The sequence below is a fragment of the Heterobasidion irregulare genome (assembly GCF_000320585.1).
Source record: "Heterobasidion irregulare TC 32-1 unplaced genomic scaffold scaffold_08, whole genome shotgun sequence".
Classification (NCBI taxonomy): domain Eukaryota; kingdom Fungi; phylum Basidiomycota; class Agaricomycetes; order Russulales; family Bondarzewiaceae; genus Heterobasidion; species Heterobasidion irregulare.
Window position 1 is genome coordinate 384901 of NW_009258204.1, and position 12344 is coordinate 397244.

At 54.8% G+C, this 12344-nt stretch overlaps 7 protein-coding genes across 7 annotated transcripts; 1 reads left to right on the plus strand and 6 right to left on the minus strand.

Moving 5' to 3' along the window:
- Nucleotides 1–523: 523 nt before the first annotated feature.
- On the minus strand, nucleotides 524–1741 carry HETIRDRAFT_49938 (uncharacterized protein; the record flags this gene model as incomplete). Its single annotated transcript, XM_009550466.1, has 4 exons — nucleotides 524–687; nucleotides 804–921; nucleotides 1343–1588; nucleotides 1649–1741. Coding segments are annotated over 4 exons (621 nt in total), but the record flags the coding sequence as incomplete, so codon positions are not given.
- A 471-nt stretch (nucleotides 1742–2212) lies between these two features.
- HETIRDRAFT_50042 (uncharacterized protein) lies at nucleotides 2213–5572 on the minus strand (the record flags this gene model as incomplete). Its single annotated transcript, XM_009550470.1, has 9 exons — nucleotides 2213–2374; nucleotides 2437–2499; nucleotides 2553–2735; nucleotides 2794–2937; nucleotides 3014–4704; nucleotides 4754–4862; nucleotides 4918–5169; nucleotides 5218–5355; nucleotides 5411–5572. The coding sequence occupies 9 exons, from the start codon at nucleotides 5570–5572 to the stop codon at nucleotides 2213–2215; spliced, it is 2904 nt and encodes a 967-aa protein (XP_009548765.1).
- Nucleotides 5573–5764: 192 nt separating this feature from the next.
- HETIRDRAFT_50226 (uncharacterized protein) lies at nucleotides 5765–7040 on the minus strand (the record flags this gene model as incomplete). Its single annotated transcript, XM_009550474.1, has 5 exons — nucleotides 5765–5918; nucleotides 5974–6434; nucleotides 6494–6607; nucleotides 6668–6779; nucleotides 6847–7040. The coding sequence occupies 5 exons, from the start codon at nucleotides 7038–7040 to the stop codon at nucleotides 5765–5767; spliced, it is 1035 nt and encodes a 344-aa protein (XP_009548769.1).
- A 201-nt stretch (nucleotides 7041–7241) lies between these two features.
- HETIRDRAFT_323334 (uncharacterized protein) lies at nucleotides 7242–8772 on the plus strand (the record flags this gene model as incomplete). Its single annotated transcript, XM_009550675.1, has 9 exons — nucleotides 7242–7457; nucleotides 7575–7618; nucleotides 7680–7691; nucleotides 7756–7960; nucleotides 8034–8174; nucleotides 8239–8322; nucleotides 8379–8437; nucleotides 8493–8564; nucleotides 8628–8772. 9 exons carry the CDS (start codon nucleotides 7242–7244, stop codon nucleotides 8770–8772), a joined length of 978 nt encoding a protein of 325 aa, XP_009548970.1.
- A 798-nt stretch (nucleotides 8773–9570) lies between these two features.
- HETIRDRAFT_453266 (uncharacterized protein) lies at nucleotides 9571–10622 on the minus strand (the record flags this gene model as incomplete). Its single annotated transcript, XM_009550676.1, has 2 exons — nucleotides 9571–10263; nucleotides 10353–10622. The coding sequence occupies 2 exons, from the start codon at nucleotides 10620–10622 to the stop codon at nucleotides 9571–9573; spliced, it is 963 nt and encodes a 320-aa protein (XP_009548971.1).
- Nucleotides 10623–10670: 48 nt separating this feature from the next.
- Nucleotides 10671–11141, minus strand: HETIRDRAFT_453267 (uncharacterized protein; the record flags this gene model as incomplete). The annotated part of the gene is made up of 5 exons (XM_009550677.1): nucleotides 10671–10724; nucleotides 10794–10825; nucleotides 10889–10922; nucleotides 10981–11069; nucleotides 11123–11141. 5 exons carry the CDS (start codon nucleotides 11139–11141, stop codon nucleotides 10671–10673), a joined length of 228 nt encoding a protein of 75 aa, XP_009548972.1.
- Nucleotides 11142–11787: 646 nt separating this feature from the next.
- Nucleotides 11788–12183, minus strand: HETIRDRAFT_247380 (uncharacterized protein; the record flags this gene model as incomplete). The annotated part of the gene is made up of 2 exons (XM_009550678.1): nucleotides 11788–11956; nucleotides 12059–12183. Coding segments are annotated over 2 exons (294 nt in total), but the record flags the coding sequence as incomplete, so codon positions are not given.
- Between the last annotated feature and the right edge of the window lie 161 nt (nucleotides 12184–12344).

Genomic DNA, 12344 nt, shown 5'->3' on the forward strand with positions numbered 1-12344 from the left:
AAGGACCTCGATCTTCGTCCGTGTTTTCATGCCCTCCATGGTCGTCCCATCGACCTTTTCCCCGGCCTCGAGAGGCTCCCCTAAACACGTCCCGATAGCCATTGGGACGGCCGCCACGGTTTCTACCGTGCTCAAGCTCATCGCGTCTACCATATCTAGACTGGCCTGAACGGTAATGATCATCTCGATATGGTAACGAGTTCTGCTGTGAGTTTTCGGGAACCTTGACAGCGGATGATACTGCAGGCGAAAATGAAGGTACTACTGCCGAGGAAGATGGTGCAGATGGCACAGGAGGTCCTGCGGCAGCAAGTTTCGCCGTTTGTGTTAGCCGCTGCAATAGCTGCAGCTGATTAGCGGTCAGCTGCGGGGTCGAAGTTGGCACCGTCGGTGCATGAATCGTGGAAGGCACCAATGAACTTGTATTTGCTGTTGTTTGGCTGCGATATCCTTCATGAGCATCCTGACCAAATGCGATGGAGAGCGGACAAAGCGCGCACCCATTTGGCTGACTATTGATAGCATTCGCGGCTTGAGTCAGGAGAGCGAGCAGCGATGACTGTATTGATGGATCGACGGTCGGTGGCGTTGATGGTGTATTGATGGGAGGGAAAGCCGGCCCAGTCACTGGCAGCGTCGAAGCTGCCGGAGAACTGGAAGACATTGTAGGGTTTTCGCTGGCGGACACTGACGTAGAAATAAACCAGACGTTATTTCAGTTGCTGGTCTCAGTTTTCCATAAAATGTAGAAACGAAAGGGCGACTGCGATTGCGCAAGGAGGAGGTACTTAGCGAACGTATACTGCTATTATGATAAGCACCTTTATTAGCATCCTTCAATACATCCGTTAGTCTGGTTAATACTGTCGGTGAGAACGTATTCGATTTGGCCCAGATATCAACGATCTTCTGCGATTTTTCCTAGAATCCGCAACCCAAAGGCGAAAAACGTGTTTGTCAGGGATCTTCATGCGCGAACTTGGCTGCAAAAGAAGGAAAAACCGTATCGATGCAATCATGTGACTGAACGCGCTGGTGGTGCGAAAGCGCGCGCTTCGCTAGCATCTGATCTTGGCGCGATGTAATCACCATCCATTAGCGCAGCGAGAACATACGGTGTGCTACAAAGTGGCAATATGCTTTGGCATGTCTCGAGGAATCCCAGGTGGGAATCACGTCATGGTCAACAAAGGACCGTGAAACTAGGTAAAGGGAAGCACAAAGCCTGGGGGGAACATCGTCTTGTTCCCTCTGCAGGTGACATCAACAAAGTTACATGAGCACTAACATGGCGCGGTGCTAGTGGACGAACTACGATGTCAGTACCAGATTCGTCACTAACCTTTCCTTCGGAGCCTGCGGATGATATCATATCATAAAACACGCCCTCGAGGACGGCTTCGAGCTTGGAAAGAAATGTAGCACAGTCGCCATGTCCAGAACGGGCATCGCCAGTGAGTCCTTGCTTGTTTGCTCGATGCCGAGCAGCACGAGCGAGGGCATCCACAGCATATAGACTAGATACTTTGCAAGACGCTGGCAGCGCCTTGTGCGTACGGTATAGGAGGGAGACCAGCTGTGTATCATTCTGATATGGAGAAAGGATGTCGTCAATGTGCCGATCACAGGTTTAATGACAGACACCCACTTCCATACATCCAAGGGCGACCTCCGTGAGCTTCTTTATTTTGGACTCAGACACCCTCCTGCCCTTGACAGTGTCTTTCAACACGGACTCGAAAACCTGCGGAAATCATAGTTTGTAAAGCAGTGAAAACAAGGCACCTGACTTTATCCTTACCTCTAGTGATGCCATTGACTGTTATGATCACCTGTAAAACGCTCTCCACCGCACGTAAGTAATGAGATCAAATTCTTTGTTCAGAGGGAGTCGTCGGAAGTCGTTGGAGGTCGGAGAGCAGTGTGAAAGGCTTGTTTGTTTGTGTTTAGGTGGAGTCATTGCCGTTTTCAGTGTACGTGTGGCGCGCTGCAGACCTCAGCAGACTTTCCGAATGAGATGGAAGTAGCAGACAATGTTGGGTGGGCCAAACCTCATAGAACGCAGAGGTGATTCAAATGCAAATTATCGAACCAGGGCCGTAATCATGACGGTCACAGAATATTGAATGATCAACCCGATGTCGTGTGGGAGGCCGAATCGGCCACTGTATGTAAGTAAGGATAGTAAACATGAGGACTACTAGCTATCAGATTATCGCGCTTGCAGATGTCCTCCCATAAGCTTGTTGACGAGACTGGTGCGTTGTGGCATGTCTGCAAAGAGAGCCCTGACAAGCTTCACTAACTCCTGCATCTCGAAGTCGACGAGCGCGCCCTCGTCGAATAGATAGCTAACATCTGCTAGAGATGCCTCCTGGAAATCGTGTGGGGGTCAGATGGCAAGGCCAACAGAGAGAAGAATCCCGATTCACGAACCAAGATCTCCGAAAGGTACGAGAACTTGAGCCACGAGGGAACATATGCGACGACGAGTGATGGCTGCACAACGTCTCAGTTATTCATATCGGTTTCTTCCAAAAACAGAATCTGACCTGGTCCGGATCTTCCATGAAGATGCCTTCGATAGCATTCATTATCCGACAAAGTTCGCTCAGGCGATGAGATTCCACCTCCGTGATATCTGGCAAAGCCAAGATATCGTCGAGGATAGTCACCAGAGCTGCCTCCACGAGAGCGCCTGCCGCTGCGTAGTATTTGCTTTTCCGCATCACTCCCTTTGTCATCGTGCATGAGCAAGAAGGTCATTGTGATATTGCTTCTGAGTAAACCTACCTTCCACTGTTTCGCGACCCTTCGGATTTGGCTCAGCGCACTTGTAACTGCGGTTTCGCACTCATCAAACCGGTCTTGATCACCTGTTTCCACGAAACCTTCAGCCTCCCCTAGGGTCTCCAGCACCGCGAGCTTCTGACGTTCCTACATGTTGAACCGCGCCCATCCACCCAACCGATCAAATCGGTGTCTCGACACACAGAGATCAAGAATAACTCACAAGAGAATCCTCAAACCAGCTCGTCCCTAAGACCTCTAGCCGCTCCCCAGCCTCGATCAACTTGCTTTTCACGTCCTCCTCCTTCTCTCCGAGCGCCAGTCGCGCCGCGCACTCGCTCAGATACGCACAATCATTCGAGAACACGACGGCTCGATCCACCGAATCCGCCAGCGCCCGTGCAAATCGCACAGGGTACAGCGCGCGGAATAGATCGAACACGGCGGGCGCGGTCTGCAAGAGCACTGTCCCGCGCTGTCGCGTGTGCTGATGCTGGTGCTCCACGAAGCCGGCGAATATCACAGGCGCCGCGGCGATAAACTGCGCGCCCTCGTACAAGACGGCCTCGACCGCACCCGCGACGTCCCGCGCGCGCGCAGACACGGCGTACGTCTCTTTTACTTGTACCACTTTTGGCTTATTATTCACCGGCACGGTGATCCTCGGCGGCCGACTCAATTCGGACTTCCTGGTGATAATTGGTGTTGGCGGTGGAGGGGCGACGGCGGGAGCGGATTCGATGCTGGTCTGCGGGGTATGTTTTGGTTTGCCCTTGTTCGCGAGCTTTTCGAGACGCGTCGCGCGTTTGGGCGCGGTCTCTGACCTCGTGATTAAGGCGAGGGGCAGTCGGTCGGGCGCGGCGGCTGAGTCGACGTCAGCCCATGGGTCGTCCCAGGCGGAGCTGGTGTCCGTTTCGGGAGAGGTAGAAGCTCCGCTGCCCTCGTCATTGACAGGTTCGTCGCCTTCATTCCAGCCCCAGGCATCTGCCGGATCCTCTTCTTGTGAGGCCTCAGGTTCAGGAGCAGGAGGAAGAGAGGGCTGAGGGACTGGCTCTGGCTCTGGCTCTGGCTCTGGCTCTGGCTCTGGCTCTGGCTCTGCGGGCTCGTCGTCGAAGCCCCACCCATCCGGGTCCTCCGTTGGCTCTTCAAAGCCCCATCCGTCTTCCTCTCGTGCCGTGATAGCCTCCTCATTTGAGCTGCCTATCGCAACTTGCTCTTCTTCGAATCCCCACGCGCTTTCCTGTTCTTCTAGCTGTTCAGGCGCCACCTCTGGAACGGCGTTGGACATTTCTTCGAGTATCACCTCCACATGGATCCTTCTGCCCTCATCGTCCTTGATGATAACCTCTCTCGCCTGTTCCAGCATCTCGGCTCTTCTCTTGCGTTCGTAGTGTGTCGCGATGCCGTCCGCCCATGCCTGGACCTCCCGGTCGCGAGTATCCTGCCCGAGCATGTCAATCACATACTTGCCCTCCAAGTCCACCGCCTGTTGTACGAGATCGACGAACGCAGGAAGCGCGTTGAGCGATGAGGGAAGCAGCGGAATGAGAAAGTGTTGCAACAACGCCGTCGTGAGCGGCTTGCATAGAGACTGTTTAAAAGATGCGGCCTGAGTGGGTGGAAGTGCTGGAAAAAGCTCGTGCTGCAGAAAGCCGAAGACGGAGGCTAAGTTCTTCAGGCGCTGAGATCGATCCTCCGTGTTGGACGGCGAAGGATACAAGGTGAGCGTGTGCTCGGGCGTGCCCGTAGCGTCCTTGCCTGTTGTGAGCGATACTGAGGCAGGCTGAGAAACGACGAATCGGAGGTAATGTGTCGTGAGATCGCGTCGAAGGGTCGCTAGGTGACTCGCGAGCGATGCAGGAGCAAGGGACGACATAATGGATGACAAGGTGAGCGTAGCGGAGGATTGGCGGACTTGGTTGCGCATGAGCGCCATTTTGATTATCACGGGCGATACACTCACCTTGGATTGTGGGCCGTACGATGATCGTGTGGGCAGAAACTACGATGCCTCGGTTGTACGCGTCACTGAGCTGTTCCTCGACGCGGTCCTTCACTGCTCTGAATTGTCGCTGTTTCATCGTTGAAGCAAATGCGTCGCGTGAAAGTGCGAAGCAGCTGACTTACCTTCATGTCCACCATAGCCTCTGACTGAGCCAGGGCTACCGGCGCCCCGCTCAACACCCTGTCCAAGCCCTCCAAAGACTGTACGGCTTCAGGAAGCCGTCCGTCATTGACCAAGCCATTAAGCGCATCGAATTCTGTGCGACATCGCAAAAGATGGCTCAGAGATTCGTGCAGCACCTCCGCGTCCAGTGTTTGCTGCGCAAGCTTCGCGTGGGCGGACAGGGCACTGACCAGTGTGGGTATGAGACCTGACTTGACCAGACTTCAGTCATGTTCTACCAGGATCACGGATTCAAGTACCTCAGGATGCGACACCGCGTCCGTGAGCGTGTCCACGTTGTCTGTGAGCGTCTGCAGGCGATGCTGCACAGACTTGGAGGTGGAAAGCAGGTGGTGGAACGCGGGCAAGTCTGCGTTCAGCCGCTCATGAATCCTGCTCTGCGGCATCAAGTCTGAGTGAGGCACAAAAATAGACAAGATGTTCGCTCGCCACCTTTGTTTGGAGAATCGCCTCGTCGAGCTCTGCTATCCATGACGTAGCGAGGTCCGCGGTCAGGGTTTTCGTCGTGGCTGACGAGATCTTGGCCAATATTTGAGTTGAGATGTCTTGCGGAACACCACGACGTGGGAGATGGGAGGGGATGGGAAACGCCATGTCGAAACCTGCGCGACGTCGCGTCCTTTGGACGGTTGTGCAAACCCGTGCAGTGGTCGGCGTAGACACGCACGGGAGGGTGATGCGCGACAGGACCCCGGACTCTCTGCACTCTATTATTTCCTTGCCTTGGGTCTCGTAGAAATTATCTGACAGTAACACGAGGAGAAATTCGAGGATCAAAGTACACGTCTACAAACGGAATACATTCAGTCTGCAGTCCCAACTACAACTCGCCAAGAGGCCCTCGTCGTACAACGACCACGCACACCCAACAACAAACTCAGTATGTGGGTCATGAATGTGCATCAGATGCGTTCGACCCGCTGGCGGAGCCGTGGTCCATCTGTGTAACAGAAAAAAATCAACATCAAGCAAAGGGCAAGAAGAGTGCAACTTACATTCGGCACGTCATATCGTACCCGGCACTTGCAATGATATCCGGTCTGTGAGGACTCCACTGCACCTTCCGCACGGCATATTCGTGTCCCATCAATTGGGCCTCACATACCCCTCCTACAGCGCCTCCGCCTTCGACTGGGGGAACCATCCGACAGTCCCACACCCTGACGGTCTTGTCGACCCCGCCGCTCGCGAGCACCATTTCCCTGTACTTATTCCAATCAAGCGCGAGCACTTCTGTGCCAGACGCAGGCACTGTGATCGCCGCTGTTGCGAGAGGTGCAGTGAAACTGTTGGCAGCGGGAGAGAAGGACGGCTGGCGCAGGTCAAAGACTTTGACGGTTCCGTCTGTAGAGCATGTTGAGAGGAGGTTCGGGTTGTGCGGGGAGAAGAGCGCTTGGTACACGCAGCTGTGGTGCGCTTGGAGGGTCGTGAGCGATCGCGGCCGCTCTGGTGTCCACTAGTTTCAATGTCATCTGAGCCTACAAACGATGATGGGCACGACTTTGTGGTACGCACGAGCTTGACCGTCCCGTCCCAAGAACACGAGATGAATTGGTCTTTCTGTATGTTGGACCAATCGACGCAGAAGACCTCGCGTGTATGCTCCTGCCACGCCCGTATCGGGAGATCCTAGATACCCTCCACCCGCCTCTCAATCTCTGCGACATCCAGAAGAACAACCAAACTTACATTTAGCATGATATCCCATAGCTTGATCGACCCGTCTCCAGAACCAGTAACAAGCTGATTCTCGTGCACTTCGGACCAGGCGACGTCATATATCCCGTCCTGGGTCTCGTAGCTACACCCAATGTGGTGACAATGAATAAATATTTGGGGGGCTGGAAGCGCGAAAGAGGGGGGCGCACAATTTATCGAGGACGACCGAAGAGAGGGGTCCTGGACCCAGGATGACTGAAGCAAGGTGTAGGCGTCCGTTCCCGACAAGACCATAGTTGGCCGATGATGCGACTGCGATACGATTTGTGTGGAACGGAGACCAAGCGAGATTGTAGTGGGCAAAGCCCGGGGTATGCAGGACACCAGGAGGACGTGAGTTCATGTTCTACCCACGCTTGGTGCCTCTAGTAGGCCAATGCAAGCTCGATGGCAGATATGAGAGTCAGGATCCAAGAGGTGGGCCTATTCGAGTGCGTTGAAAGTGAATTCCACAGACAAACTCGCGATTTGGTGGTCGAGGTCGTGGGCGTCAGAAGGCAGACCCGCGTATTGAAAGGCGCGTCTGCTCTGGGGCGGTAATCACATGCGAGTCTCAGTTCCCACCATCCCACTCTCCGTCCTCTCCTCCTCCCCACCGCCGCGCCTCCCACCAGCGGAGGCCATCGGTCGCATCGCAGACTTCCTTGGACGCGGGAACGTCGCTGTTCTGACCGGGGCAGGTGTGAGCGTGGATTCTGGCGTCAAGGCTTATAGGGGGAAGGATGGACGGTACATGAACCCAAATTACAAGTGCGTGATCGTCCCCGTCCTCCGAAGCACTTCCAAGCTCAGTCTATGCACACGGTCATAGGCCAATATTTGTAGGCATTTTATCAGAGCCCCTTTCAGCCGTTCTAGCACTAAGTTTGTCGTGTAGTATCACCAACTTGTAGAAGATGGCCCCAAAGGCCATGCTTTCCGGTAAGCACCTAAGATCATACCATCTCCCGTTAGATGAATACGAACCTCGTCACCGTCGCAGCCAGCGCTACTGGTAAGCCTGCTCACCACTCCTCACCTGGCAGTGCAAGCGCAGATTCCTAAGCCGGCTTCGTCAGGCTTCGGTCATACATCGGCTATCCAGCCGTCCGCACCACGCTCCCCAACCCGACCCATTTCGCGCTCGCAGCGCTCCAGCATACTTCTGTCGTCACGAACCTCATCACGCAGAACGTCGACGGGCTGCACCACAAGGCGATTCGACATCTATGGGACGACGCTCAATTGAAGGCGGGGATTTTGGAGCTTCATGGGACATTGCACGTATGCCTGCGTCCCCTCTGCTGGTTCGAACGCCCTGAACGCGTGCTGAGGCTCATCCTTCATGCATACTTAGAAGGTTCATTGTAACCACGGGCACGGAATGGACCGCGACGCGTTCCAAGATTTGCTTTCTGCTGCTAATCCCCAGTGGGCAGAGTACATGGACGATCTGGAGAAGAAAGGGCAGAAGCCAACGACGAACCCCGACGGAGACGTACGTGAAAATACTTTGCTGTCTCACAAAATTATGAATATTCCGCACGGACAAACTGATACAGGTGGCGCTGGAAGGCGTGGCCTACGACGAATACGTCGTTCCAGACTGCCCAAGCTGTCTGGACGAGGGACGATTGAACGACACTGTGCGGTCATTTTCTTCTTACAGAAAATAACGTCGTCATGAGTTTGCGCAATCCAGTTGAAGCCCGACGTGATATTCTTCGGGGAGTCTATTAGTAAAGAAGTTAAGGATCGCAGGTACGCCCTATCTCTCGCTCGCACCGGTCCTCCCATCTTATCCTGCCGCGTGCAGCTATAACATTATAGAAGAATGTGACCGCGTCTTCATCATGGGCACCACCCTCGCCACCTATTCCGCGTTCAGGTGTGTCCTGTTCCCGCGTGTTCGATTCCGCAATCGCTTACAGTCACCCCGCGGACCGCACAGGCTCCTCAAGCACGCCCTCGAACTGCAAAAACCCGTCCTCTTCGTGAACGTCGGCCCCACTCGCGCCGACGGCCTCCCGGGCGTCGAGAAGCTGGACGTACCGAGCGGACTCGTCATGCGCGATGTCGTCAAGGCCGTTGTGTGAGCCGCCCTTCTGTTGACCGCGCCCCTCGTGTTCTATAATTTCTGACGCTGCGTCGTTTTTCGATTGATGGTGTGGTGCAGAGGTACGCGCGCGATGTACGATCCAGTGATCAAGGACCTGCTTCTCAGCGGCGTCGTTAATCCCCCGCCAGACGGGTATGGTGATGACGAGGTCCCCCCTGGCCCCGTCCCTTCTCTCAAAGCCTTGTAGACTACTTTTGCCATAGATGAACTCTCCACGGTCGTGCTATCTCTCGCGGTGAGTTGTGTGACGAACGTCAAACACGTCTTTGTCATAGCAGAACATCATCAAGTAGCATGCATTTTATTCGCCCCCGAAATATACCGCAATGCTCCGCGGGACTTCAACGAAATAGAAAGGAGACAACAACAACTACTGATATACGTGCGCGTCGATATATATACAGCCCACAGATGCAACGGAGAGTTCGAGTGTACAGGGATGATGAGTGACGTGTTAAATGATGCAAGAGCGATGAAATAAATCTGGGCTGAGTGCAACAGACAGATACTGTAGGATGGAGGAATTATATCCGGCTAAGATAGAGGTGTATGCAAGTGTACGAAGAACTAGAACTAGAGAAGAGGGATGACGGTGCCTCGAAAAAGCGAGCAGAACAATTCCATAGCAAAACAGCAGCGCAGGACAGCAGATAGAGGGATGGGTGAGGAGGACTGGGGTCGATGCGAGGTGGGGATGAATGAAGAGCTCTTGTGAGAGCCTGGTGTCCTGGGGGAAAAGAAACATGAAAAATACTACAAAAAATCGGGGCGGTGTCTATGCGGCTGCAGGTGGAGCAGCGGCGGGGGATACTGTAGCCTTCTGCGCTGCAGATGGAGTGTCATTGCCTTCGTCGACGTCGCCCATCATGGCAGAGAGACTGTCATGGTCGGAAGAATCAGATGATGACGCGTCTAAACCCGCATCTGGCTCTTCATCAGGCGTTGCGTCGGTCGTCGGCCCACCGTCTACATCCATCGCGTCGTCGACTTCTTCTTCTTCTTGGCCTTCTCCCAGCATTGTTTTTTGGTCTTCAAGATTAGAAGAAGAGGATGGGTACTCCCTTGTGACCCATACCGCTGGTTTCAGCTGGGTCCAGTTCCAGGTTTGCCAGCTTCGGACACTACAGTCGTCGGTCTCCAGAGGGTCGATGGGGAGGGGGGAAGTGCGGACGGGACGGCGACGCGAACGATGGAGATACTCGTCGAAAGCAAGGAGCTCCGAGGCACGGAAGCAGGCGAGGGACGAGATGAAGGATTTCTGGGCTCGAATTTTCTGTGGGGGTGGGGGTGGAGTGGGCGGGAGATCAGATGCCTCGGCTCTAGGCTCTGGCGTTTCCTCTTTGATTTCCCTCTTCGGTAGCGAGGGAGAATGTGAGGTCAATGACGCCGTGTCTGGCGTTAGAGGGGGGGTGGCAGAGTCGAGGGCACGCGGTTGCGACGCGGGGGGTGATGACGAGAGGGAGGAAAGCTATCCGACACGGAAAACAGAAGGGTGGAGGTGACGCATAGCGTTAGAAAGTCCCCCGCTTTTTGGCATCGGGGATAGGCAAGGCATACCTGCTCCTCTGCATCCTGCCTCATCGCCTCGACGATCTTGAGCGGCTTCTTCAAACACCTCTCACGGTGCCTTGCCCAGTGGAAGGGATCGTACGTGCTCTTCGGGGAAAGCTTGATTTTGCTGCCACACCGCCTACATTCCACCCACAGTGGACTTAATAGTGTCACGAGCGGATCGTCCTTCAATTTTTGTGCCCGCTTCTTCTCCGCCGCGGTCAATGGGCGCGTCAACGCGCCTTCCACAGTGCTGGGGGTGATACTGAAGAGCATGGAGTCACGGTCAGAAGGGCAGGTGGCACGCGGAGAAAAAGAAGCGAATCATGCCTTGAGATGTCGGAGAGGGGGGGAGGGGGCGTCGAGGTTCCCCCCGAGCTGAAACGCGCACCACACGCGGTCAGCCGTACTGCCGTGAAACGCGCGCCGGAAAGCGTGTTGACGTACCTCGAGCTTGCCCCCTGCGTGGCTTGTGCATTCTACAGTGCCAAAAACGTGAATTATAATTCTTGAGCCCATGGTCCGAGTGAAGAGCGACGCACCGAGGGGAGTGACTTCCGCGAGCGGGCAAGTGTCCTGTGCAGAGCGACATGAGAACGGGGCATCAGAAAGACACGGCTGGGAAATTACTGACCGCAGAGAGGACCGGGTGGCCTGTTGAGCGGGTTTCGAGCGTCTTGTCGGAGGCATGAGGTGAGGGGGGAGGAGGAAGAGTAAGGGCCACTGAAGGCGCGGATTATTGGACACTTTAACGGAAAGGGAGATGCATTCGGCACTTGCCGCGCCCGCATCCATACACAAAGCAAGGGAATAAAGCAATAACGTATTATTCCACGCACAGAAGTATAAGCTACATACACAAGGCATCCAGAGACAGTGTAGACATCATCAAAGTGGGGCGGTCGGCGTCCGTAGGAACAAGAAGGACAGTCTGGGGATTCGCAGTAGGGGGCGCACGTCATGTAAGGAAAGTATGCAAGCAGACATATAGATAGAAATTTTTCTCGTGTCTTGTTCGTGAATTTACGTGTCTTTGGAAGAGGTCGAGGGGGCAGGAGGGGGAGAAGAGCTCAATCCCGCTTTGAACCCACTGACGAAGCTCTTGAAAGGAAGGAGCAGCCAGTCCACTGCACGGTACGATTCGGTACGCGCCCGCGTACGAGGGCGCTCTTCCCCTTCCTCTTCCTCGTCGTCCCGAGCGCGCTTCTGGGCGGAGCGCGACGCTCCAAGTGTCTCAGGCGAAACTGCAGTTTCTGTCGATGCCACAGACGGAGGCGGGAGAGTGTCTGTCTTCGCAGAGGAATGTGGGCTGCCGTCGACGATTGCAGTAGAGCCCGCGACCGGCGGCAGAGGAGTTGCGATAATATCAGAGGGGGCGCTTGGAAGAGGATCTGTCTCGTTAGGTCCATACAGGGAGTTAGGCACGAGGTAATCACCTCTGGCAAGTTAACTTGTGTTCTTCCCATTTTGTCAGATCGTAGTCCTCCCCCTCCAATTCAATGACCGAACCGCACTCCCCACACTCCACACTCTTCTTGGAAAAGCTCTTTGCGACGGGGTCATTAACGAGCCTCAATTTGCGTTCTGCTATTGTTACACGGCTGCTCGGGCTGCGCATCCGAGGTCCCTATAAGTTGATGGCCGGGACCCAGACAAAAAAGACGCACAGTGACCCAGAGCACCTCTGCTGGTGCGTGTTCCAGTTCCCCAACGCAAAGCGGATCTTCGAGCCGAGCTTGACCCACGTCTTACAGTTTTTGCACAAGACCTCGTAGGGTCTTACCTCTTCAGCGCGCGGGTCGTTCTCGAAATAAGCCTGCCTCTCCGCCTCGCTCTTTCTAGTGACCTTGTCAGAGCTCGAACGGACAACAGACGGAGACCCTTCGCCCTCACTCCCCTCTCCCTGTGTTCGTTCTTCGGCGTGCTTGTTCTCATCCGTGACATTCTGCCTGTTGACGAAATAAGACGAACATCGACCTGTGAGAGGGGGAGCACGCG